General features: G+C 34.6%; 2 protein-coding genes across 3 annotated transcripts; one reads left to right on the top strand and one right to left on the bottom strand.

Moving 5' to 3' along the window:
- The first annotated feature begins 48 nt into the window (after positions 1–48).
- bves lies at positions 49–26,126 on the top strand. 2 transcript variants are annotated; one of them, XM_068283535.1, is made up of 8 exons: positions 49–716; positions 3,843–4,715; positions 19,213–19,370; positions 19,467–19,569; positions 19,654–19,803; positions 19,981–20,122; positions 24,402–24,434; positions 25,363–26,126. In XM_068283535.1, the coding sequence occupies exons 2-8, from the start codon at positions 4,146–4,148 to the stop codon at positions 25,425–25,427; spliced, it is 1,221 nt and encodes a 406-aa protein (XP_068139636.1). In that variant the 5' UTR covers positions 49–716; positions 3,843–4,145; the 3' UTR covers positions 25,428–26,126. The 2 variants fall into 2 exon arrangements, with proteins under 2 accessions (XP_068139636.1, XP_068139635.1); XM_068283534.1 differs by lacking the exons at positions 24,402–24,434; positions 25,363–26,126 and adding an exon at positions 20,590–22,445 and having other exon boundaries at positions 60–716.
- Positions 5,119–10,146, bottom strand: LOC137571867 (uncharacterized). Its single transcript, XM_068283533.1, has 3 exons — positions 9,073–10,146; positions 6,531–6,802; positions 5,119–6,456 (listed from the first exon to the last, which is right to left on the bottom strand). Exons 1-3 carry the CDS (start codon positions 9,816–9,818, stop codon positions 6,008–6,010), a joined length of 1,467 nt encoding a protein of 488 aa, XP_068139634.1. The 5' UTR covers positions 9,819–10,146; the 3' UTR covers positions 5,119–6,007.
- Positions 26,127–26,175: the final 49 nt, after the last annotated feature.

Below are 26,175 nucleotides of genomic sequence, written 5' to 3' on the forward strand. Positions count from 1 at the left end.
TGAGTAAACCGCCCGAACATGTTCGATCTTCTTTTCTGCATTTTCGAAAATAATAATTTTGCTGATAAAATCTTTCGAATTTTAACATTACTTGATTTATCAGGAACCCGAATAGTTTTTATTTATTCTCTTTCACACTGCAGTAAATATTAAAATAATCTGGAACTAATCGAAGTTTTTAATTTATATGCTGACAGTGTGGGTGTGGCCCTGTCCTTTCTGTTGTCGTTTTTTTCATCTTAGCGGCGGTGGTGGTGTCTCAGCCAGCTGTTCGCGTCTCTGTTGCTCTTACTCTCTCCCCCCGCCCCGTAATTCATTCGTATTGCGATAACGCTTGTTTTTGTCGCTTCGTTCGTTCGGTTCAGCGGAAAAATATTGTGGTTGCTTGCGGAAATCGAATTAATGCTATTGTTTTTTTTATTTACTTGAAGGCGCCGGAGAAGGCTGAAACCACAAAGAATGAATAGATTATTCATATTTGCTGGTAATGTGCTAACATAAATTGTGAATGATCATTTAGTGTAATGAAAGAGAAAGTTCCACAATAAATTTCTCACGTGTAGTTCGCATACTAGAGCTCTCTCTCTCGCTTCTACACATACGACTTGCTGTGCGTAGCAACTATTAAAAGTTACATGAATGTGTATTTGTGTGTGTGCGTGTTTATTGTTTAACTTGTTTAAAATGTAAAGAATCGTGGAGCAAGGAAGCTGAAGGTGAGTCAGAGTATCTTTTGTATAATAAAAAGAAGGCTTATAAGTTTTCAATTTACATATTTATTTCATAATTAAATTGATTCCCGCCACCTTAATGCGAGCATAATGCCCAATATTTGTACATACGTACATATAGGTACATATTTATGTATGAGCATATAAATTTTAAAAAATTCCAAAAATGGTGAAAAATCGAACATCAAACGAACAAAGCGGGTGGTGGGCAGAGCAGCTCAGCTAAGCCCAGCAGCGGCAAAGTGCAGTGCACGCACGGTGTGGGCATAGTGTTAGAAAACAGAGAGCCAGCTATAGAGAGTGAGTAGGAGAGAAAGAGAGGAAACCTTGGTTGGTCTAACAATAAGAGCGATTTTGATGGCAGGCTGTGTGTATGTTGCATAAAATATTTAATTCATACATATGTATGTATGTATGTACATGCAAGTGTTTACATATGGTATTAATGTATATTTCTTACATACCCCCACATGCATACATGCATATGTATGTATGTTTGTATGTACCTACATACATACATATGTATGTATAGAGAAGCCGAGTTTATAGGCGCTTATGGTTAATGGAAAATTTAAATATCATTCGTACATATGTACATATGTATGTATGTATAGCCGGACTTGCCACACCCTAGATAATCGTTATTAAAGATAAATTCTTTTATTTCCATTTAATACATATTGCTTGGACTTTAAACGTAAGTCGTAAGTCTACCAAAAATTGTGTTTGAAAATCTTCTTCTTGTAGGACCCCATACCGCTGATCGTTTACTTACAAAGTATCCCCCCCATAAGACATTTGTTTACACATAATTCTTATCGTATTTTGTTTATTTACTTATATTGAAAGGGAATTGTAGTTCTACTATTCATTTATTTCAATTCAAAACAAAGTTGCAGCTTTTGTTGAATGAATGACTTTTTATCACTTACTGTTCACTAAGGTCTGAGTAATAGCTTTTGATTAATACTCACTTTCACTTGAAACTCTTACTTTTATTTAGTTCCAATCACAGGGCGTATGGAAAAGTTGTTGAGGGGCCGTAGAAATGATTGTAATCTCATATGTGTAATATTTTGCAAGTCGAATAATATCTATGTATAAGACTGATCCGCAGATAGGTATTACAAAAAAGTTACCATCGATTAAACAAATAGTGCTCAAATAACTTTTAATTTTTGACATTTGAAACTTAGTGAGTGAGTTAGTGAATATGCCCCACAGCAGTTTAGGGTATTGCAATTTAAAATATTACCTTTGGCAATTTGGATTTCTGGTTGCACCTCAATCGCTTTTGGTCGCGGCACTCAGACCAACAACTTGCCCACGCATTAAGCTCTGACTTAATTTTTAGTAACAATATTTAAAATACTGATTTTTACTATGGAAGTCATTCATGGAACGTATTCATAACGTGTTCGTGTGTGTTGGAGTTGTTGCGGTCAGCAAAATGCCAGATGCCATTGCGTGTCTTAACTTATAAATATTATTGTTATACCCTTTGGTACAGGGTGTTTAGAATGTCGGTCAAAATAAAGGTAAAATTGTCCAGTCCCATTCATTTGACCTCGATTGTTGATTTTGATTAAGGAAGGATATGTGTACAGACTTAAGACGAAACACAAGTACGAGTGGAATAAACTTTAGTTAATAGCTTTTGGTTTTTTATCGCTGCTAAATTGACTTGCAACCAAATTAAAGTTTCTTTCCTTGTAATGTCATTGTAAGTCTCCTAGTTGTTTCTAATTTTACCTATTCTGTACATATGTGTGTATCATACATACGTGTGTGTGTAACCATAATATTTTATATGTGTGGTATTGTCTTGGTGTTTATGGGCAATGTCGATGACTTCATCTACTCATTCTCTTCAAAATTCACATTCACATTTTGGTCGACGACGACGAACGACTTCATCGGTTTTGAAAAACCGTGGTCGTTGTTTATACATACTTTTAGTTTGAGTCGGTTTTTTTTGTGTTAGTCAGACAGACACCCCTAATGATAATGGTGTTGCTGGTTGAAAGCGAGATGATGATGATGATGATAATGATCAATGGACAGAAGCGTTGGCGTACCAATCAATAGCCAATTGCAGACGTTACACACAAAATGAATTAGATACTCAATAGTATTGATTCAATATCGTTCACACGGAACAAAACATCTAAAAAAAAAAAACTAGCAGAAAAGAATGTATTGAAGAAGAAAAAGGCAGGATATTCAATACTGAAGAATTCTTGACCAATCTCTAAAACGAAAATATATAAGGGATATATCTAAATCTTACATGAACTTGTCAAGAAAAGAGTTTTGCGATATACACATACATATTAACCTATGTACATATGTACATATATATTTACTCTACCTAATGTCACCGGATATTCCCTCTGCTTTTTTAATACATTTTAGTGATCACATTTGAATTATGTATAACTTGTTAATGTTTCACACTTTTCCTTTTCCTCCATTCAATTTTAAGATAAAAACAGTTTATCAGTGGCCAATTTAAAAATTTCTATTTTCCTTTCAATTTTTATTTATTAGGAATTAAGATTTAGCATTTAGATTCTAGAGTTTGTTGAAAGTAGTACATAATTGTAAGACTCACTTTGAACCTTCATGAAATACCTGGTTTCATCCAAAATTACACAATTTGATTGAATTCAAGCTGTTTATACACCAATTGATCATCTGCTGCTATACGGGTTGTATTGTATCCGGGAGGGAGGTCTTTGCCACACCCTGACCAGAAAATCATTAAACCAAGTTATGTTGGTTACTACCAAGCTTTTTGTCCCACAATGGAATCTCACAACATACTACTCGACTTTCTGACTCTTGTTGCTCTTCATGATTTGACAAATTATCCTTTTTTTTTTGCCTTCAAAGAAAAGTATGATGGGATAGGGTAAATAGTGTTTTCACTACTTTGTCTGAAGATGAATGTATTTAGGCGTATATTTCGTCTGTTATTAGATTTTGTTAATATACATACTTGTACTGACTTGTACTATGTCTGACAACAAAGATGGGGCATGAGTTATTATTGTCTTTATGGATTAATAAAAATTATGTTTTTTTTTTTTCGTTTGTTTTTAATTGCAGCTGTAAAACATGCATGAAACAATGTAAGAGCCGGCCAGAGCAGTCCCTGAAGACAAAAAGCGTACAATGAAAGCCACAAATAGCCAAGAACGGCACTAGTCAAGACAAAAACCAACCGAATAACATTTTCTGTTGGTTAACAGAGCCTGCCTGTCTGCCTCCCCCGCCCAACAGTATAGCAAAAAAAAAAAAAAAGAAAACAATCGGTCCCATAGAGACATTTGAGAGAACGCGTGCGAGAGAGTGAGAGAGAGAGAGAGACGAGACTGAGAGGTGGAGTGGTCGCAGGAAACGGAGGTGGCCATGCCCAGTACAGCTGACAGCGCCGGTAGCCTTGAGAAGTTGATCAATAGTGCTGGGAGCAGCAGCAGTGTCAATGCCATGGGCATTGGTATGGGTGGAGCCGGCGGTTCCACAGGCGCCTCAGTAGCTACTGCTGCTGGCACTTCAGTAGTAGCCCACAGTACGGCGGATACAAATGCTGCCGCCGCCGCCGCTGCCAGCAGTGCTGGTGGCGGTGGAGGCGGCACAATACCATGGGATAACAATGGCACCCTACGCTCTATCCATCCTGGCGATTGGTCAGCTATCGAACAGTGCCTTAATTGGCAGCCATCACATCATCTATACTTTCAACTCGGATGGGCATTCCTTTTTATTGCCTTTCTCGCGCCACATGGTCCATTTGGATCGCTTTGGATGCGAGCTATGCTTCTAATTGGTTGCATCATGATGGGTCTCTATGGTTATCTGGTCGAGTGTACACCAGATGTGGTCGTGTGGTCTGGTCTGGGCATTGGCATCAATTTTATCTATCTAATTGTGGTCCTATGTCGTTTACGACCTGTGCGTTTTGAGCAGGAGATTGAGGCGGTAAGTGGAACAAGATGTTATCCTTAACAACATTTCAATTTACTTAAATCAAATCAATCAAACGGACCCATTAGACCAGCTTACAAATCAATGTACTTACATGCCTTGCACTGAATTATATTATATTTCTATACTATCAGAATTTTGTCTCTTAAAAGTGATTCAAAAGTCAATGAACTGGTCTATCATCATGGCATCATCAAGCAGATAATATTTATATGAATGGAAAACGTTTCGGGCATCCTAAAAGTATGCTTCACTTTAACTAATAATTTCATTCAAAGGGCTTAGGGGGGAAGATACATGTACAATAAATATTTTAAAAGGGATGCATTTTCCAAATTTCATGAAATCAGTTTACACTTTTGGCTATATTCTATTAAAAAATAAAACAATCCGATAATTTAATTTGTACACATTGATTTTGTTTTTATTTTCTCAGTGTTTAAGGATTTTTTTTTATTTTTAATTTTTTTGTATTGTTTTTTTTTTTTTTCTTTTTTTTTTATTTTAATTTGATTTACTAGAATAACATATAATTGGTATAATAGTGGAGAAAAATAATGAGCAGGCAACTTTTAACTTTTGCCTGTTTGATGATACATAAATTAATTCAATGAATTTAATTGATTGTTTGGATTGTGAGTTGCAACCAGAGAGAACAAAAAAAAAAAAAAAAAATCAAAGCACAATTAATTAAACTAGGGCTAATTGTATTATTGGCTACGTGATGAAGTGATTAACTAAATATTTTTTGGATTGGAGTGTTGTACCTGGGCTGGTGAAGTGTGTGTGTGTGTGTGTGGTGGAGTAATGTTAGATAAAGGAAGCGGTGAGTCTATCACAGGTTTTTTTTAAGGATATGGATATTGTTTTCTTGTTGTTGCGCTTGTTGTTGGTGAATATATGTTTTTGGTTTTTGAAATGGATATGTAGATGATTAATATATATGTATATTGTCTAATAAATAATTTAATTTGCGACATTTCATTGATTGATTGTTGATTAAAAATACATTGTCATATGTGTGTGTGTGTGTGTGTTTGAGTGTGTGCATATGTGTGTGATGTAACTTAGTTTTGCCATATAAATTCATCTTTTGTGTTGTATAATATGAGAAAAATCAAATTACATTCATGAGAGAGAGAGAGAGAGAGAGAGAGGAAAAAAAAACAAGAAGAGAAAGACTTTTTAGCCGCTATGGCTCTAACATTCTGGGTGGGTAGTGGGTGGTGGGTGGGTGGCTGGTTGGTTTGTTGGTTTTTGTTTGCATTTCGTGCATGGTTTGTGTCTTAGCTAAGATGTATTTTCGATGCTAGAAAATACAATTGCAGACATGTAGCCAGCATCACAGTCATATTGCCAATCGCAATGATCATATGTATACGCCTAAATCCCTTGTGTATTCGTTGATAGTGCGGACAATGCACCAAATCTCCTTGCACCAATACACCCACCTCCTGGCCACTGCCAATTGCATCCTCGATTTTATACTTCTCATGCATTAGCAGCAACATCGGTGGCACCAAATACAAACGCACAACCACTTCAATAAATGCCGTCAGCGCCAGTGTGCACACCTGAAAGCCAGCCGAGGTGGTCCAACTGGTTAGAAAATATTTTGCATAAATGATAAGCATCGTAATGCTTAATACGGCATTAAGTGCAAAATATTTTGGAAACAAAATCTGCTGGCATTGGCCAAAAGTGTGACGCGGTAGTGAGAAGTACAGTGACAGGCCTGCGTGTGTATATATAGATAAGACAATTTGTTAGTCAATATAGAAGAATGATAACAGTCTGCTAAAAACATACCCGATACAAAGGTCATCCAGATTTGTGCCCCAAAATGGGTGGCAAATGCCCCCAAAAAGACCAATGTGGCCAATGTGCTGCCTGTCTGTGGTGGTGTTAGTGGTGCTGTTGTGTGAACCATTGTCTTCTTCTCAGACAATAGCATCTCGTTTTGGCCATCATCATAGTTTATGGGCGCTTGGTCGATGAGATCGGGTCCAACAGTGCATAGCACAAAACATAATATACAAATGGCTATTAAATGTGCTGGTTGTGTCGTACGTGTCAGTATACTGCAAAATAAGAAATGAATAATACAATTATTGAATTGAATGCGGGGGGAAAATTTTAATCGTAATACAAACTACAAACTGATTGCCAATTTTCAGGGTAAAATGGAAATTATTATCATCACAATGATTAGCTATCGAACGAAAAACAAAATTCAAAGAGATATGACATAAGAGTACTGCGTGACGTTTGTCATGGGGTCTGTCGGGGTCTTAAACCAATTCAAATAAGCAGACAACAAAGAAATGCAATAGATTTTCATATAATTTTGAAATACGTAAGTTAAGTTTAGTTTAATGACTTCAAAAACAGGTGCAAGAATATATTAGAAAAAATTCGAAACAGAGAAAGCGAAATGTCAATAACTTAAAATACTATTCAAGTCAAAGATCAAATTAAAAGTCATAAAAAATAAATTAAAACCGAAAACCAGACAAATGACGCTTAGAACCTTAAGCCGTAGTAAATTCCCAATCAGTTAGAAAGTATTAACTGTAGATCTCTAATTGTATATATAATATATATAGTGTAACAAATTATTAAAACGTATCATTCTTTGTGCTGTCTAATTCCAAAGTCAAATATCAAAAGTTGTTTATTGAAATTATGGCATATGAAAAATTGAGAATTGCAATAAACTAAAAAACTATGTTTGCCCAATTGCAACATATTACACTATATTAGTGGGCAGCAGAAACAAGTTTTACAAAAGCTGTTAAACTGAGGGACTAGTATGTAGTTTCAGTTGATAGACAGACAGACAAACTAGATGTATAAATGATTTATGAGTTGTTAACTAAATGGAAATGTGTTTTTGTTGTATGCTTTTTAATGACTTCGAAGCCAGCAAACCTTTCCCATAGGAATTTATGTGTATATTTTTGAAAATTATAAAACGAAATCGCATTTCATGATACTCAATGCATATTACTAAAAAATATATGTATAAAAGGTTAGCCCTAGCACGTGGCTGACGTCGTCGTCGGCGTTGCCGTCTCTAAATGCTGATTAGATTTGTATGCCGAATCGAACTTTTGCCCACACTGTGGCGATCGTTTCGATTTACTGGGTATGTAGGTGTGCGATAAGTGTATGGAAATCTCTGGCCTCCAAACAAGTCAATTCCGAGACGCTTTATAGAGTATCACTTTGTATTTTGCCTTGTTCTTGTGTGCTTTACGCACTTGTTGCATCTTCTTATTTTTCTTCTGCTACCGACACTTGCCACATACATATTCTATTGTATTTATATGCTATTTTTGTTGTTTTTGCATAGATCAAGTCCGTGTAGGAACAAAGTTTCTTGTTTCGCTTGGTAGATTTGATTTCCTTTCTACATTTTGTCGTCTGCCCCATGTGAATAGAGCGAAAAAATTGGCGTACGTGCGAAAACGCATGCAGCCAATTTATATTGTATTTTTTGTTTTGTTTTTGTATACACCTTTTGCTATTTTCAAAATTGCCAATCTTTGTATGTATGTACATATGTATGTATTATGTCGCAAATCATTTTGCAGGTTTTGTTTTTTACAGCGAATTCAGCAGACAGCAGACAAAAATCAGCTGTGCGGCAGCGGCACCCAACAGCTGACAATGAGATGCGACCGAACGATAAAAAAATACGAATCGAATTTTTCTGACTCAGCAACAGTAAAGTAAAGTGGACTTTTGGAACAAGAAAAAAAATACCGTATATAAAAGCTCTCTCGCTTATGACGTAGAAATTGTTTAAGAGACTTGGGGGAATATGGGAAACCCTATTGACATTGCGTATTGTTGGCATTGTGGTGTTATCGTCATGATCGTCATTGCGTTTGATATTGACTTTGACTTTCGATTTTAATCTCTCTCGCCCAATTGGCGCTTGCTACTAGTCATAAATAATATTATAATTTGTTGTGTTTTTTGGTCAGTGTTATGAATCACAAGAAGGTTATTCATAGACATAGGGGCAAGCCCCCTTTTGGCGCTCTCATGAGTCGTCTTATCACTTGTTCTATTTTTGCCCTATCAACTGGATCAGATGTTTGTCCAATGATTTGAATTAGACATGATCATGATACGTGTTAATCAATTATATATTGAAGAACGTGATAAGCCTCTCTATGGTGAGGCGGCTCTCGTGTCACATGATGAAATTGTTTATTGGAAAAAAAGAAAAGAAAACTGGATAGACAAAATGATTGATAAGATGTATGTGAAGGAAAATCTATAAGCTTTCTACCAAAAACAATTGATTGTGAACATTCATATGTAATTATGAAATACTTACGCGTATAGTCGACTGTTTTGTAGTTGGAAAATGAAATATTGTAGGCGTTCGGCAAATTTTCGTGTCATTTGTGTGCCGACGGCCAATGCATCGTCCATTGAGGGTTCCATGGAGCTTAATTTACGTTGCTGTTGGATCTTTAGATCCAATTCCATGTCGTCGGCGCTGCTGCCGCTGTTGGTGGAGGCTTGGGTTGTAACAGTCTTTGGATTTGATTCCATTTCCAGCTGTTCCTGTTGTTGTTGCTGTTGCATTTTACGAAAACGTCCACAGAGTTTAGGAATTTTGATTATGTCGCCATAACTGTTATTGTTGTTGTTGTTGTTGTTGCTGAGTTTATTTTCTACAGCTGTGCTGGTTGTTGTTGTTAAGGATAAACTTAAATTATGATCCATTGGTGGTGTGGTTGTTGTTGTTGGTGCTTCTGTTACTGTTGCCGGTGTTTCTAATTTGGTTGCTTGCACTTGTTCCTTGGGAATTATTTCATCCATACTATCATCACTATCGCAACTTGTTGTTTCATTCCAGCTTATGTTTCCATCAAATTCCTCCATTTCTTTTATTCCTTGCTGCTGTTCTGAATTCGTACTTAGTTGATTCTCCTGCTGCTGTTGTTGCTTTTGTTGTTGTCTCTCTCGCTTGCGCATTGTGTATTTTACACTCTTGATAGCCTTCGATGGCATGCCATAAGCCATGTACCGTTCAATTTGCTGTTCGCCACTTTCAATGCCCGAATTATGGCACATATTTGCATTGGTTTATTTTATTTTTGTTTTATTTCAATAAACCTTTTGGTGTTTTTTTTAAATATTTTTTTAATGCACTTTTTGGCGGGGATAATTATTAAATTTTTGTTGGATTTGATTTTTGGTTAAGTTTCAAATTTCGCACAAAAAAAAAAACAATTTATATTTAGTAATTTTTTTAGGGTTCGTTATTGGGTTAGTTGGTTTGTAGGTTCTCTCTATTTTTTTTTAGGGGGGAGGTGGTAGTTGGTGGTGGTGGTGGTGTATGCCGGCCGACGACGACGACGTCCACGCGTTGAGTTATTGTGTGCGATTGAATGGCCAAGCCAAGCAACAAGGTTTTTATATAGGTACACATACGTCGAGGCACTTGCCAATGCGTCTCTGTGGGTGAATGTGTGTGTGTGTGAGTTCTTGCGATTTAGCTCTCTAATTCACTCACCCATTTTCTCTCATGCTCACTCTCTGTCTGTCCCTCTCACGTTTTCTTTCACTTTTCTGCTACAGATTTTTTTTTTTTTCGTTTTTGCTTTTGCATTCTGATGTAAGTTTATTGCAACTTGGCGTAGGCCATGCTGATTAAGAGAGCTTTCACCGTCTCCACCTGTGCCCGAGGAGAGTAAAACGGAATCGATGTGCGCTTTGCACTATTTGCTCTTAAGTTTGGATTGCCTGTTTTCTCTTTTTTTCTTTACAGTTTTTTTTTTCCATTAGTAGTTGCCTGCCAACACGTTTAGGATTGTCAATAATGATGACAATTTTTACGGGCTCCTTACATGCCATATAAAGATATCTTTGGTGGGACTTAATGAGCAACACATGTAGATAGTTGTTTTTGTTTTGTTGTTTTCTATTTACATAATTCTCCGATCTCCGAATCTCTAATTTGTATGCTCCCAAAATATTATACCCACCCACATACATACATACATATGTACATACATATATTGTATTCACAAATTCCCGAATGATCCAATCAGTTTTGAACCAACTTTTAACTCTAGCCTTTTATTATTTAATAAAACTGTTAGTAAACAATGTGAAAGAATAACGATTGTTTCTGTGAAAACCCCTGGGGATATAATGTTAATGTTAATCTAGTTACAATTAATATCTCTGTAACATTTTGTTACAATCGTTTTAAAAGCTTTACTAACATTGATCCAATATTAACATTCATTTTGTAAGCTGTCTGAGAATGGTGAACCATTCTTAGTCCTTAGAGTCACGTGTCATTGGCTTCTATCTTGCTGATCGCTTTACAGTGTTATCTTAGCCCTCAATTGGAGTGACTAATAACACTGTACAGCACATTTGGATTACTGAACCGCATCGACCCATTTCTTTCTCACAATATTTACTAAGGAAACTCCTAGTTGAAGTATACGTATTGCGAATACCCTGCGTTACCTTTGACTGTTTTCTTTCCATAATTTCATAGTGTTTTGAGATCATACGGGCAGATGCAAGGCTGCTGTCTATAGTGATCAGAAATATATATACATACATATCTATACATCATCTAAGCATCATTTTTTTCCGGATTAGGCCGAGACGGATCTTAAAATATATAATGTATCTCTCCCGCGTGACAGGTACATACATATATCCTTTTTGGGTGAGGCAAATGTTTGGTTAAGTGCTTTGTGATCGGTGAATTCTGTAACCCATATCGGAGATGTCTTAAAAATGGGCGTTGTTTTATTTGATATATCGGATTTATGAATTAATCAAGGAGCAACCTTTGCTCTCGACAATAATTGTGGTTTGTGTCTTTTTTTCTATTTTATTACTATAACTATCAATCGTATCAACATTTGCAACAGGTTCAATGCAATCAATAATTTGTTGCCATATGCCCATTCAGTAATATTTTCTGTTGATTTTTTTTGGTGCCGACGTTTGTCTGGCAAATTGATGAACGTGATTTACATACCGACAGAAAGAAAAAACAAAAAGTTATCTGGATCTTTGATCGATTGCCTGCTGCCTGGGCTGCCTGTGCCAAATTGCTAATTATCTAATTGCGATGAGTTCCGTTCAAGTGTTGTTCATAGACATAGACCTATGTATAATATATATCCCTTTCTAGCTCTCTCTCTCTCTCTCACTCTTTCTTCTTTCGCATCGTAATGACGACCGACAGTCGGTCATTTTTGGGGATCTGGTTGTTTTCTATGCATACAAACGTTTCGATTATTTTGGATACTGGGCAACTGGTGACTGTTTGTTTTTAAGGCGCCAACGATCATCACGTTGATCTTTCTGAATTGAATGAAATTTTGTTTTTGCCCACTCATCGTGGGTTTACAATAATTTTTCTTTATTTTGTGGACACTCTGTTAGAACCGATGAACTTTTCTTTTTCTTTCTTTCCAAAATGGTTGCGGCGTAGTAAGTACCTGGGTATACAAGGGTAATAGAAGGAGAAATCAACAAAAAAATAATGGTGATTGGCCATGATTGCTAAATTTAATCAATTTGTATGAAATGGTCAGAGAGTGCCGTGGATATGTGTGTTGTTCCGACCTTTAATCAACTAATCAGTTTGTTGTTCTGTTCTTTCTTTAATTTTTGCGAGCTTTTTTTCGTCAAATGTCTCTGTGTGTATGTGGGTGTGTGTGTGTCAGTGGTCCGTGGTGGCCGAATCAGCTCAAAGGTCCAAAGATTTAATGTGACGGATCTAATATACTTTCATTTGAACTGTACGCCATCAAGGAGCACGTCACACAAAAAGTCATAAGTTTATCTACAGTTGAATCATTTTTCAAGCTTCTAATTTTATTGACTTTTTTTTAAAAAATCTGTCATTTATAACTATTATTCTTTACTACTATAAATTTTAATTGTCCTCATGTTTGTTTATAAGTCTCTAAGTTTTTGTGGTCAAAAAAAAAAAACTTTATATTTCAAAATGGGTGTTAACCTGAGAGCCACAAGTAAGAGAGAGAGATAGATGTCCTTTAACATTGAAATACAGAATGAAGTCTTAGAATCCTTTAAAGCCTGCAAGGTTAGTTTAGCTTTTATGGTGTAATTTGGTTAAGTTTGCATTGTTCATTTTTTCATGTTTCGCACAGAGTAAGAGTAAGGATAAAAGAGATTTGTTTACTTCATTGGTTTAAGGAAAAGGGATAATATATACTATATACTATTAAGCTTCATTCTAAAGTAAAGTAATATAAACATTGGGATATTGTCTTTTAATTTTCTAATAGTTTTATTTGTGGGGATGCCTTAATCAATCGTTCCATTTGTCTAAGGATATTGCATTCCTTTGTTCTGTTTGTCCAAATATGTATGTACATATGTATATCTATTTGCTTGGACAATTTGTTTGTGTCGTCTTTCTTCACCTGACGCACGAAATCCGCCGTGTTAGTGGTGTAATTAATGAACAATGTATCTTTATTCTTTTTGCGTCAACATCAGTTTATCTTATACGGACGGGGAATGGCATTGATCCAATTTCATATTCATCTTGTGACAACCAAAATATAAATAGATTCACACAAAAACAGAAATTGTTTTGCGAGAAAGAGGCACGCGGCTGCTGTGGGTTAAGCCGACTCGTCACGTCACACCTGACCGACCGACACCTTCTTCAATTCATTCAGTTTTGCCAGCATGCTTTCGCCAATCATCGTTTAAAAACGAAATTGATTTTTTTTTTCTATTTTTCGGCTTCTGGCTACGTAAGCTCTTTTGGGCCCACGTGAGTGTGGTCAAGCAGTCACCCGTGGTAGCCGCCGCCATAACTCCCATATGTATATTTTGCAGGTCTTTAGGTATGAATCACATGAACCAAATGTGCTTTACTGATTTACTTTGAATTTTGATTAGCGTTAAGACAAACGTTTCAAACAAAATGAGTTTAAATTTCTAGATAATTTTGATAGTCAAATGGCAATGCAATTCTTTGGGGAATGAATGAATCTTCCCAAGAAGACTTTCCGAAATTCGAAGTACTTAGAAAATTTTAAATCATTTTGGTGTTTTTGTGTTCAGGCATCCGGTTTCTGCAGAACGGAAAACGACTTTCTCGGGGGATTTAATTTCTTAAGACGTCAATAGCCATAAAATCACAAGTTGTATTTTGGCCGAGCGACTGTAGAAATAAGTATTAATATTCATTACAGTACACACTCCATGATATAAGTCACCGTCATCTTTTAGTTGTCGTCATTTGGCAACAATAAGTTTGTTTTTAGGTTCTTGTGTTAACGAAATCGTAATGTAACTGTAAGAATAAACAAGTCATGCATAGTAAACGTTTTTCTAGGCTAGCCAAAAGGATAGATTTGGCCTTGGTATTACTAATACCAATTTCATTTAGAGTAAAGATATTGGCTAATAATCAATTTAAAGCTTCCAGACTATTGTGTTGTGTAACTTGTTTTGGAATATTTCCAAAAATCTTTCGGAAAAGGGCTTATGAATTATTAATGGCGCCTTGCAAACAAATTTCATCATGATTTTGCAATTGCACAAACGTCTGTGAGAGAGAGAGAGAACAAAGGATGAAATTTATAAAGGAAGAAGAGAGAAGACTATGTATGTTGTTACAAATTAAGTCGAGAAAGAAACTTGAACAGAAAGCTCTCTCTTATGGTTATCAATCACTTGGCAAAGTAAAAATAATTGTTTATTACCAAAGTAAATGCCTGCTTCCATTATTGCGGGTGTTAACTAGAAACGGGACGTGTGCAATATACATACATACATACATATGTATGTATGCATGTACTTGTATGTCCATGTAAATATATGCAAGACGAAAACAACTACGAAAAACAAAAACAACAATAAAGTCAAGTGCCTCTAGTTGCTATTGTTCCGTTAACACGAAAGTGTGTCTCTCTCCCACCCTCTCTCTTTCTATGGGATGTCCATAGACCACACACATATGTATGTATGTATGTAGCAATCATTCTCTTTGACTTATCAGCCTGAGAGTGATGTGCGGGGGATTTGCCATTGCTGGTGAAAGAGATAGAAGGAAAGGAAAGGGAAAACAGCAGGTTCAATGGCTTTTGCTTGGCGCAGTTGAATAATTATTGTTATAGATAAATATGTAATTTTATTTTCATTTCCTTTAAATGCAGGTCAGTTTTTCCAATTACCAATTTCGATGGAAAAAAAGAAAGATGAAATTTAACCCGAAATTGATGGTAGATTTCCATTTTAAATAGAATTATTTAGCAATTGTTAAGTTTAAGTGCAAATACATTTTGCCGGATGGAATTGCTGACGATCAATTTGTGAATGATAAACTGGTAAATTTCCAATTTCTAAAACCAATTTACACCTATTCAGATTGATAATTGTCTGTAAATGTGTGGAAACACTTATGATTTCCATTGACTATTAAATACATATATTAATATTCATTGAAAATATCTGCAGGAGACATAGTTTTAAAAGAAAGGGAGATCCCGTATCCTGTTGGGTTGAAGTGGCTCCAAAATTTTTTGAAAATTGGCTAGAAGACATGAAATGAGATTTAGATGAGAGACAAAGACAGGAAAAAGGCCAGCAAGTGTATTTCTGGTGGCTTGAGATTCTCTCCAGAACTAAGGTATTAAGCAAAATACTCCTGGAAGACAATCCGAAACCACAGAAAGAAGAATGCATTTGGATTTCTTAACAAGTTAACATTTAGCTTCAGTTTTGGTCTACATCAAATTGCCTATAATTATCAGAATTTAACGCTTTTTAATAATAAATGCCACAGCTGATACAATTTTTAGTTGGTTTGCAGTTGTGTTTACATAATGACAAGCGACATCTCTCTGTATGTCCTCTTGACCACTGAAGGGTATAAATAACTTCGGATTAGTCGAATTCCGATTGGGATATCTGCTGGTTTTCTCACAATTCACCCGAACAAATTAGTCCGTGGCCGCTTTTGTGTCGGTGGTTTTAAAATTAAACAAAAAAATTTATGTTATTCTCGCTTTCATTGATTTAAATTTGCAAATTGCGTCGACGACGGCGACGACTACGAAAAATGTTTCCCACAAAACAAAGAGGAGGAATGAACGATAGCACAGCAACAGGTCATCTTCATCATCATCATCCGAGCATCAGTAACTGCTAATCTCTACCCATACAGAGACAGAGACAGAGATAGAGATTATAGATGCATTTGCAATGGGCAAATGGATGAATGGTTGGTTAGTTGGTTGGTTGGTTGGTTGGAACGCATCTTCTTTGTCATTGCATTCTGTTCTGTTCCGTTTTTGAGATTGAACCATAATAATGATCGCTCATCAGCATCTCTCTCTATCTTTCTCTTTGTCATATGGAGAGTAGTCAGTTGGAGCTAGAGCTGGGCTCTCCCCTTTGAAATTCTTTCTTGTGTTGGTTTTTTTTTGTGCTGCTGCGTCGTGGCGTACGTGACTTTGGCGTCTGTGGCGATGTCCGCCAACGACAACAGCGCCACAAACACACACACACACACATACACATGTATGCTATGTACATACATACGATATGTTGCCTTGGCGGCATTTGACGACTGTGGCAAATCGAATCGTGAGCCGCATGCGGCAACTAACAAGCCAGTCAGGCAGCTCCAGCAAAACCTGCGCGGATTACAATTTGTCTGCTAAACTTTTTTTTCATTATTTAATTTATGCATGTATATATGTACATATGTATTTATGTATATATTCGAGGTGCATTTCAAAAGTTACTTTCTAAAGATTGAGATGTCCTTGCCGACAAACTTGAACTGTTTATAAATAGATTTACAGTTTCTAAGATCCTTAACGCGGTGGAAATCCACTCGATACAGTCAAAACTATTTAGAAACTGATCAGAATAGTTTTCAAGACATCTAAACGATGTGTTTTTAGCTTGAACTCGAAAAGGAATCGTATTATTTTTATGTGTTCGAAATGTATTTTTGTTTTTGTGAGGTAAATTTAAGGCGCCTTTTAAAGATTGTTTCAAAAATGTTTAAAAACTACATTACATAATACTAAAACGGTTTGAAAATATTTCAAAGTTGTTAAGCATCTCTATTTTGATTAAGAACTTTTTGAAATTTGAGTCGAACCTTGCATTTAAGCCAGAAATGGTTTTCGGTTTTCAATCAAAGATCAAAAATCAGTATACTAATCCCTTACTTTTCAATCACACCTCGTACATACATATGCACATTCTGAGTATTCTTTTGAAAACGATAACCGAAACATAAAACACAAAAAAAATATAATAATAAACGTCAAATGAAAGTTGAGAATTGACTTTATGTCGTTGAACGAATAACACAGACCCTTAAATTTTTCTTGAAAGAGTGGCATTTGACCAAGACACCTGTTTTATATATACCCGATCATCCATAATACTATAAAATTGTTCAATCACTCAAAGTTGAATCGATCAATTTTGAATAAGAATTCATTTAATTCTTCTTCATTGAGTAAGTAATAAAATGTACATACAAACCCTTTTTATCAAAGTTGATAACTCTGCCCATATACCCAACCCTAAGTCTGGGTATAGATAGAACTGTTGCTAGATGCAATGTGATCGCACTGGCCCCAAAAGAGACAGAGATAGAGAGTGAGAGAGCAAGAGCTAGCTGCTACTGCCGCATTTTTGTCCCCCTTGCTGTATCAGCAAAGTTATTAAATTTTTTTTGCGCATAGCAACAAACGATACGAAACCAAAAGACGATCCAACATGGCTTTCATGTGACAATATGGGCAATGGTTTTGTTGGCCAACCATAGGGCGAGAAGGTTATATTGAAGCCATTCGGGAATCCATATACATACATACATACATATATTCTTGATCAAACTAGCCTCTAAAGAACTGAGAGCCCAGTAAATTAAGTTGAACTCTTGGCATAATAAGTTATAAAACTTACTAATTTGATGTCACAGGGTATAACACAATTCGCAAGGCGCAATGATTTATTTACACTCGTTTCTTTTTAGGTCATCTTGTTCACGTCAGAATCAGTTACTGCATTAACCTCATATCCTCCAGTTGATCGCTCTCAACGCCCACATTTTTAAAGAGTGTTTGCTCGGTTTGTGTGTGCTGAACGATTTAACATGACGCAAAATGGCATACAAAACAGCAACAACAGCAACAACAACAACAAAAAACAGCATTGTCACAGTCGTTTTAAGAAAATATTTGCATAGAGTTCTGACTTCTGCCGTTGGCAACAACATCAAGAACATCTCATGATCGAGAAAAATATTAAAATCGATCACCAAAGGTTCATCGTCACTTAGCCAACAAAATTTATATTTAATATTGACTTAACGTTCACTTGTTGGCTACAGATACGAAATATTGACTTACGTGTAGTATTATTTACTTCCAATTGAAGAAGAAACGCAAAGCTAGCGAAAAATTTGTTTTCCTTAAAATCTTAAAACAGTTTTAAACGATTGTTAACTTTATCTTAAAAGATTTCCAATTCCTAAAAGGAATTCCTAAAAGAAAATTGGATTAATTTTTTAAAACCTTTGTGTCAACTACAGTGGTTAGTGAAAGTTCTCGCTCTATGAGGAACTCCTATAACAGGATGTCGACACATTTGAAATTCAAGACGTGAAGGCATATCTCCCAAAAGTGGACAACAAATTTGTTGTTTTTGTTGTATTGCTCATGAGTCCGGGTTTTTTCCGCTGTGTTTTCTATTTGTTTATTCTTAGTTTACCATCGTTTTGTTGTTCAGTTGCTGTTATTTGTTGTGAGTAAGTTGTTGATCAAATCAAAATACAACAAATTATGAAGTTAGTTAATAACTGTCACAAATATTACGAATTACCGAAGGTTATGGAAGTTATGAAGGTCAATCAAGTCAACTAATAGTAACCTATTTCATATTTCTATGAAAATTGTGAATAAAATTTAACATTTAATTTATTAGAAATAGAAATAGAAATGTAAAAAATTTGTTTTGACTAAATAAATTCATTTAAATTAGTGTGAATTTTAGTGAATGAATACTATTGAATGTGTTCGATAGACTTAATAACTATTTTAATTTGTTATTTATTCAAGAGACTAGAAGAATTGATAAAGGAATACGTACATGCAGAAAACTTACAGGCGTGCTCCAAATATTCACGTTTAGATTACTCATACGACACCGACACCAGAAAAATGATTCAAAAATTCATAGTGTTCATTTTATTTGCTGCTCTTTTCATTCAATTCAATCGCCTGTGAATGAGTTTGAATACTATTTTAGAATTTATATCTTTAAGTTTTCATGCAAGGATCAAGCTTTCTCTTAAGCATGTCCTATCGAAAACGTTGGTAACTTTTGTATACCCTTTAATACATTTATATGCTGTTGTGAAACTTTAGTTGGCAAATCGACTTAACTTTGTTTATTTGTTTTTCTTTTCCATCCTCAGGTTTATATAGCCCTGTTTCAGCCTCTACACGTAACGCGCCATCAGTTCAAAAAGGTGCTAAACTGCATGAAGGTTATACGTGCCCTTAAATATCAGGAAGTCTATGCCCAGGAGAAGGTCACCAAGGTGGATAGCCTTTCGTTGGTATTGAGTGGCAAGTAAGTGAACATTTTAGCATATCTTCTATGTATGTATGTATATATGTATGTACAAGTGCTTGTGATTAATGACTGAAATTGATGTCTGTTAAACAGATTGGTTGTCTCACAGCATCAACGAGCCTTACACATTGTATTTCCCCATCAGTTCCTAGACTCGCCGGAATGGTTTGGCGTCTCAACCGACGATTACTTTCAGGTAATATATTACAATTAACATTACAATTTTGATTGAAGTGAAAAAAAAAAAACACAAAATTTTCAATTTATCATTGATGAAAAGGTCTCTATTATGGCCATGGAGGATTCTCGTGTACTTATCTGGCATCGTGATAAACTGAAGCTGTCAATTATGACTGAACCCTTTCTGCAAACTGTTTTTGATCACATCTTAGGCAGGGATGTGGTCAAAAAACTAATGCAGGTGACACAGGTGAGCAAAGTTCGTTATATAATACAAATAACTTAACAGACTTTAATCAAACATTTGCACTTGTATTCATAATCCGGATCCGTCTGTAAATAGTTTCAATGAGAATAACTTTCCTACCAAGTTTCACATATATGTATTTCTTATTATTTCTTTTTTTCCAATTCTTTTGTTTTAAAGGTGAGCGAATCGATAGCAAGCAATGGATTTCTACCGTCTGGTGGTTATGCCGAAGATGCCGAGGATAAGCCAATGCTGATATTGAAAAAAAACGTGGATGTGGGCCATGGTCTGACGGCATTGATTAATCGCCAATTGCAGGGTGAGTGATTTTATTCGAAACATTTCCATTCAATTCATTTACACTCCTCTTTTACCTTGTCCTAACTCATTTGTACTTATATATGTATCTATCTATCTATCTATCTATCTATCTATCTATCCATATATCTGTATATGTTCTTTGTCTATCAAGAATAGAACATCTTTGTTTGTGTAGCCTAGTTAATGTCCATAATACCAAATGACAGAGCTGCCTTCTTCTTCATTTCTCTCTATCATTTCTCACCTTTTTTTGTGTATTGTATTCCTCCTGCATACCTATGCTAAAATGCTTTTTGCATGGCTAAACTAAGTAGAAGTAACAAAAATTATTGTAATAGATTGAATTGTTTGCATTTTGTCTTATTTATTTACTTATTTCTGTTTTCGTTTAATTTGTTTTGTTTTTTTTGTTTTGTTGTTTCCATTTCTTTGTTTTATTTACACCTACTTACAATCCAATTTTAGAAGAGCATGTTCCTTTACTTGGTCGCACGTATAAGCAACTCCAACAACATCAACAAGAACAACAACAAGATCAACAACAACAACAGCAGCAACATTGCAGCCAAAATGAAGAGCACTTTTAATTGAATCATCAATCCAAAACAAAACAAACCAAACCAAACCAAACCAATCCGATTCGACCCGACCGTATGCTCCACTTGCCATTACTGACAACACCCAACACCACCAACAACAACCACCACCACCAACAACAACAACAGCAATAAAAAAATGTCGGCGAATTGAGGCCCCAAGATCCATTCTCATATATATGTTTAAACTCATCGTCAAACAGCTTCCATCGCAAAGCAACAATATCATCATCTAGTATTCATATATAAATATATGTATATACATAGAATCATATATACCTACACCTTGCCTTTTTAAGAACATGTGTGTATAATTCCTTTTTTTCTTTTTTTTTTTAATATTATTGAAAAGAGATCGATTTCACTTTAGTGGAGCTGAAATTATAGTTTTGGGACATCAATTTATTAGTGAATAGTCATCGAATACTAAAATTCAAATTAAATTTCGCAATAATGATCCCAGTTTCATGAAGAATTAGCATAATGAAACTGATTAGATTGGTTGTCATAAAGCTCAAAATATATTTAAATATTTACAAAATTATGTATTAGCTTATCACGAGTTTATTTAGATTTACCAAAACCGATCAATAGTTTATTGATTGACTTTTCATTAATATAGTTTGTCCTTTGCAGTTACAGGACAAATATTAATCCAGTTTAATCGCAAAATGTAATTTGTCGAAAGTCCATTTATATAGCAACTGTAATAAGATCTTTGAACATTTGAATGAAAAGTTCTTAGATGGGAGAAAGGATTATATACATAAATTCAGATTATTCTCTATCCTTTAAGGGTAAAAACATTCTTCTTTGATTTCCAATATCGTTTAAAAAGAAGTCAAGTTAGGGAAAGCTTTTCTGGATCGATCTTCTAGAATCTAGATGCTGCATCTTCTTCAATAATATATACATACATATATAGATAGTTCACGTTAGCGAGTTCTTTGCAATTCAAATTTCTTGTCAGGGGTCCCGGCAATAATATCAAAATGAACAGTAACCAATTTTGATATAGTCTAGAATATTTAAGTGTTCATATAGGCATTTGTTTAATTTTTCTTAACTTTTCATTCCTTTTTCTTTGGTTTTTTTTTTTTTCGAACAGAAAATGAGATAATAATTGGTTTATTCAGTGATTTGTGAACCAATTTCTATAGCTGTGTATATAATGGATAAAGTCCAGCATAATATAGTTTTAAGTCTAAGCTGAAACACACAACTGTGCACTGCTTTTTGATACAATGAATTTATAATTTTGTCCTCCGCCCCCTCCTGTGCCCCTGCTTGCCCTTCCATTCGTTGGGCAGGCACTTCAAAAGGCTAATCTCTGCAATTAGTTAACTAACTCAGCTCAGTCTATTGAAAAACTTGGAGCAGTTTGTAGTATACTAATTTTAAGTCTTGAGACATTGGACCTTAATATTTAGTTTTAGTTTTAGTTGCTCGTTTTTATTTTTACTTTTTTTCATTCTTTCTTGATGTATTTTTATTGCATTTATTTGATACAAAAACATGTATTATTATTATTCTTTTTTAATATTTCATTAATACGCCAATTGCAAGCAACGGAGATCAACTTAAAATTTAAGCAATACCCACTAACTAACTCACTGATATTCGTTCATAGTCGAGATACTTAATACATAATACATAGCCCATAAGAAATATGTGTAAAATGTACATACATATATACCACATATATATACATATATACCAGATGAATCTGCGGATTTAATGTGAATGTAAACAAGCCAAAAGGAAAAAAAAAAAAAGAAGGAAAATTAAATAATAATATTAATAACAAACGAAATAAACAAACAACAATAGCTTCACAACAAATTGCCTAATGCTAATATTTAGGATTGATTGATGATTGTTTTTTTTTGCATTTACCATCCGACACGGTTTGTGGGTTCGTGTCACGGCTAAAGCTCCCATGGCTCTTTCTTTATGCTAGGCACGCAGACGCGTAGAGCTCCAATCCTGTTTTGGCATCATTAACATTATTTTTGCACAAATGGCATTGATTTGTTTTTTATTTTAATTTACAATTAATATGATAAACATATTTGGTCGCTTAGCAAAAATATTTTTGTTGCTGTGTTTCTATTTAATTTAATAATTTAGCTGTTGTTGTCGATTGCAATCTGTTTAAAACAACAAACAATAAGGCAAAAACAACAGCAAAAAGAGAGAAAGATATACAAGAGAGACAGAGAGAGAGAGAGAGCTCTCGAGCGAGCAATGAAATAATGAAATCTAAATCAAACCATGTAGACATATACTTGGGCATAGTCAGGATTTCCATTAGTTTGATTTGGTCAATAGACAGAGAGAAAATCTGGGCCAAAGTAGAGAAAAGGGAATCTAGGTAACAAAAGGTAAAGAGGTGAGGTGAGATCACCCTCTTTGGATGGATTCTATTTACCTGATTTGTGATTACACAAAATCAAATTAGCTTTTCCTTTAGCTTAGTTGAAGAAAAAAAAAAAGAATAAAATGTGCTCTCGACTTTGCTTAAACCAACTGTAGCGCCTCTAAAATCCCAACAAATCCATACATTACAGATATATAACTGTGTCAATTGAACTGACAGAATATAGACATATTGATGTACAAGAGCTATGTATTTTTAAGTTAGTTATCTTTCTGATTCCAAAACCGAGACCTATTTACATTTCCATTGCAAGATTTTAGATCTGGGCACTTGCAGTTCATATTTTTGCTTAAAAGTGTGTATATTAATGTACATTTGCATTTTTTTAACAAAGCTTTGACTATTTTGCACTATTTGCTTATCACATGTCCTCAAAAATGCAACAGGCACCAACAAGACACTAAATCAAGTGCACAAGGATATTTTATAATAATCTAAAAAAAAAAAAATGTAAAACTTTACTCTCGATTCGGAAGTTTTTCAAAAGGTTTTTGATTAACAAAAAGATAAAGTTTCTATGGGAAATATTTGCGCCTTAAAATAGGCAACTATTGGATATTAAAATTTCACCAGTTTAATAAGTAAATCTCGGTCCTTGGGAGAGAAACTTCCTTATTTCACCACCACGATGATCCGCTGTCACAGAAGCACCACGAATTATGTCATACTCTTGGCAAGAGTATAGGGAAACGAGTGTTTAGTAAAATTAACTATCATTAGACAAATTATATTGCAAATGTGCGAATGTAAATTAATGTTTGCTTACAAATAAAACCATGTTGATTCAGTTTCAATATGTAAGATTTTCTATTAATAAGTATATCTCCGATATGTGCATAAATAATTCGCATGCCACGTTATCATCAGTCAGACTGAACTGGAAAAAGTAAACCCAAAATAATAACAAATTCTATAAATATACAACCAAATAGTTGTATACAATTTTTAACCTCCAATATGCACAAAAAACAAAAGAAACATAAATAATACAGATCTCATTCTCCGTCCCTTCACTTTGCACTCACAATCTTTTGACTTGAAAACAAAGGTCATATATATTTCACTTTTGTTACAAAAATTTGATTGAATTTTATTTTCTCTTTTTTTTTTTGTTTTTTTGGTGACGTTTGTTTTATTTTGTTGTCTCAAAATAAACTGATCGTACATGAAAACAACTACAACAACAATAAAACAAAACCTACAACAAAATCGACCAACAAAACAATATATGAAAAATTCAGCTTTACCCAGGATTTCCAAGTATTATGATTGTGGTAAGTAAATAAGTTTATACATACATATATACATATATCTTTCTCTCTCCGCCCCCCACCACCACAAATTGTAGTTTATTTAACTGTCTGTGTGTGTGTTTGCATTTTTCTAGATCCTTTATTAGATTTTGTCATTACGTATATATAAAACAAGGAAAAGTCAACTCAACTTACCTAATGTGATCCCTATCTATGGTTCCATTCCATTTACTTGGCTATCAATTTTGTATGTGGTCTATCTACTTTTCGGATTGCTCTTATTAGCCCTCTTAACCCTCGATTTTTGACTAGTTTGAATCGTTGCAACGTCTTATTCATCTGTCCGTCTGTTTGAATATCTAGAAAGCGAAAACTATAAATGTCGGAGCCATCAAAATTGTAGTGAATGCTCATGAAACATGGGCACAAATCAAGTTTGTTTTCAAATTTGGCCACGCCCACTTAAACTTTAAAAATTATAGTAAACAAATTGGAAATCAGAATCACTTTAAGGGGGGCAGAGCTTCAATACAAATATCCTTTTGTTTGTTACGATACACCATAAGCTATGAATGTAGGATGTGTGTGATCATTGTGTATGTGTATGTGTATGTGTGTGTTTTTATGTACTTTGCATGCTTTCATTCAATTTCAATATCTCGCTCTGACCAACAGATCATTCAAATCAAATCAATTCAATGTCAAAGTTAATTCCCACTTGTGTGTTTTAAAGTTCGTTTCTCTCTGTGTATTCCAAAATATTCCTGTTAATTATTTGTATTCTCTACTCTACTCTATTCAAAATGTCCTGTCATTCAATCATCAATTTATTTGCTCGTCTTGCCTTACTTACTCATATATATATACATATACATATTTACCAATATTTAGCAATATTATAATTATTATTCTTATTCATCCTTTTGTGTTTTTGTTTTTGTTCTTACAGCCGGCGATCCGAACTCTTGGCGTTTGGGACGGATCGATGAGACTGATCATGAGACGGCCGTGTGAAGGTGTGAAAGGTGGTAATTTAGTATTCAACTTGATCCCCGCCAGAATGTGGATAAATGTTTAGACTTGCGTTATCGAGTATTATTAGATGTATTTTTAGGCAATACAAAAAACAAAAACATAAAAACAAAAAGGGACTGAAAAACCTGCAAAGCGTCGTTATACATTTATATAAATATAAATAAGAAATTCATTGTGTTTTTTCTCCGTTTTGAGGTTTTATTCTAATTCTTTTCGAATCTTGTATGTTAAAAATTTAAGTGTCTTAATTATTTGTTTTTATTTATCAACTGAGGCGATCAAATAAGATGAGAACTTGTATAATCAGTTTAGACTTTTCCCTTGTCGGTATAAATTGGGTCTGTACTTTTTTGAAAATCATCAGAGATCTTTCTTAGAGATCCGCCAGATTCTCTCATATAAAGTTCTCATATATGTACATAAGAGTGATTGAGGCATATTCAGAAAACTTAAGAGTGTTTGAAATGTTTTATTTAAAAATGAGAAAATACTGGAGCCATCTGAACTTTTGCCAATGATGGTGCTAATCTAGGTTTTATATATTTTTGTTTTTGTTGTCAATATTAGTGTCTTTTGTTGCATTAGAAACTTATGATTCAATTTCTGCCCTCTGCTAGGTAATACAAATGAAAATATCGCGCAAAAACACTTTCTTCTTCGCCCTTAGTTCTTCAAAATTTGTTTTTGTAATTTACATTTTGGTTTTTTTCTATCATTTGTCTAATGG

Source organism: Drosophila tropicalis, unplaced genomic scaffold (assembly GCF_018151085.1).
Source record: "Drosophila tropicalis isolate 14030-0801.00 unplaced genomic scaffold, ASM1815108v1 contig_158, whole genome shotgun sequence".
Classification (NCBI taxonomy): domain Eukaryota; kingdom Metazoa; phylum Arthropoda; class Insecta; order Diptera; family Drosophilidae; genus Drosophila; species Drosophila tropicalis.

Bases quoted from the DNA above. Each gene is read 5' to 3' on its own strand.
- bves (XM_068283534.1), top strand. From the start codon at position 4,146: ATGCCCAGTACAGCTGACAGCGCCGGTAGCCTTGAGAAGTTGATCAAT. The intron at 19,371-19,466 runs GTAAGTGAACAT...TCTGTTAAACAG, and splicing joins TCGTTGGTATTGAGTGGCAA to ATTGGTTGTCTCACAGCATC. The intron at 19,570-19,653 runs GTAATATATTAC...ATTGATGAAAAG, and splicing joins CAACCGACGATTACTTTCAG to GTCTCTATTATGGCCATGGA.
- LOC137571867 (XM_068283533.1), bottom strand. From the start codon at position 9,818: ATGTGCCATAATTCGGGCATTGAAAGTGGCGAACAGCAAATTGAACGG. The intron at 6,803-9,072 runs GTAAGTATTTCA...CTTATTTTGCAG, and splicing joins CAAAACAGTCGACTATACGC to TATACTGACACGTACGACAC. The intron at 6,457-6,530 runs GTATGTTTTTAG...ATACACACGCAG, and splicing joins CTGGATGACCTTTGTATCGG to GCCTGTCACTGTACTTCTCA.